General features: G+C 29.9%; 1 protein-coding gene across 1 annotated transcript; it reads right to left on the reverse strand.

Annotated features, from left to right (window-relative positions):
* Window positions 1-175: 175 nt before the first annotated feature.
* LOC103311743 lies at window positions 176-1,006 on the reverse strand (the record flags this gene model as incomplete). Its single annotated transcript, XM_008191446.1, has 1 exon — window positions 176-1,006. A coding segment is annotated over one exon (831 nt), but the record flags the coding sequence as incomplete, so codon positions are not given.
* Between the last annotated feature and the right edge of the window lie 84 nt (window positions 1,007-1,090).

Genomic DNA, 1,090 nt, shown 5'->3' on the forward strand with positions numbered 1-1,090 from the left:
TCCTGATTTTGTATCCATTTGCAAAAAATAATGTCAAGGATTTTTTTTAATAGAATATATAAATTCCAAAGTTCAGAATCTTCTGGAACCAAATCTCCTATTATCAACCCGAGGTATTTTGTAAAACATAACATTTCAGAGGCTGACATTTTGAGACACCCTTTTCGTTTCAAACTTGTATCAGTAATTAGTGTTGGCCTACTTCTAATGTCTACTGGCTCATAATTAAAGGACTCTATTCTGTTATTTAATGTATCAAGAGAAAAATACTTGAGATTATAAATCATTTCTTTCAGTATAAGACCTATATCATATTTGCATACCCCTTCTGCCATATCATGCATTATATCCACACTATAGTTGGTAGTTACATTAAAAGATCCTACATCATTCCAGATACATGGTTCTTTAATACCAGTAACGGACACATCATTACACATAACATCAGCTGTATAATTAACAGTGTCTCTTAAGCTGTTATCATTTTGTATAGATTGTTGATGACATTCTTTTTTATGAGTTTTACAGAATCGACAATGATAATTTGCAACAAAACTCTCAACAAATCCTAGAATAGAGTGTAATCCTAGGTTATCACCGAGAATTAATCCTAATTTAAAGAAAATATTATAGGTTTTGTTATCGACAACCACTTCAATCCCAGTTGACTCTAAAAAATTTAGCTCTGCAATAAGATCTTTAAATATAGCACGATTCCCAAAACAATTTTTATCCTCAGTTTTGAAAAGAGCGACTAAATAAATATAATTTAGTGATGATGCTAGTTCAGGTGGTAAACAAGCAAGAGAAATGTATACAGCTCCAAGTTTTTGTATTCCAGCATGAGACCCCAACGGGTTATTAACTTCAAAATCGTCGTAATAAAGAAAATAGGGTAAAATAATTTTATTTTGGTTATTTAGCTTAACTTTCAATAGGGAAGATTGAACAAAACTTTTGATTATACATGGATTATTGTTTTCCTGTACTTGTCTTAGATATTCAACTATGACAATAAAAAAATTAGAATGTTCAAATTGTTTTTTCAAAACTAATCTCAAGGATATCATAGTCATTTTTACATTTTTTG

The sequence above is a fragment of the Acyrthosiphon pisum genome, unplaced genomic scaffold (genome assembly GCF_005508785.2).
Source record: "Acyrthosiphon pisum isolate AL4f unplaced genomic scaffold, pea_aphid_22Mar2018_4r6ur Scaffold_17207;HRSCAF=17876, whole genome shotgun sequence".
NCBI classification, from domain to species: domain Eukaryota; kingdom Metazoa; phylum Arthropoda; class Insecta; order Hemiptera; family Aphididae; genus Acyrthosiphon; species Acyrthosiphon pisum.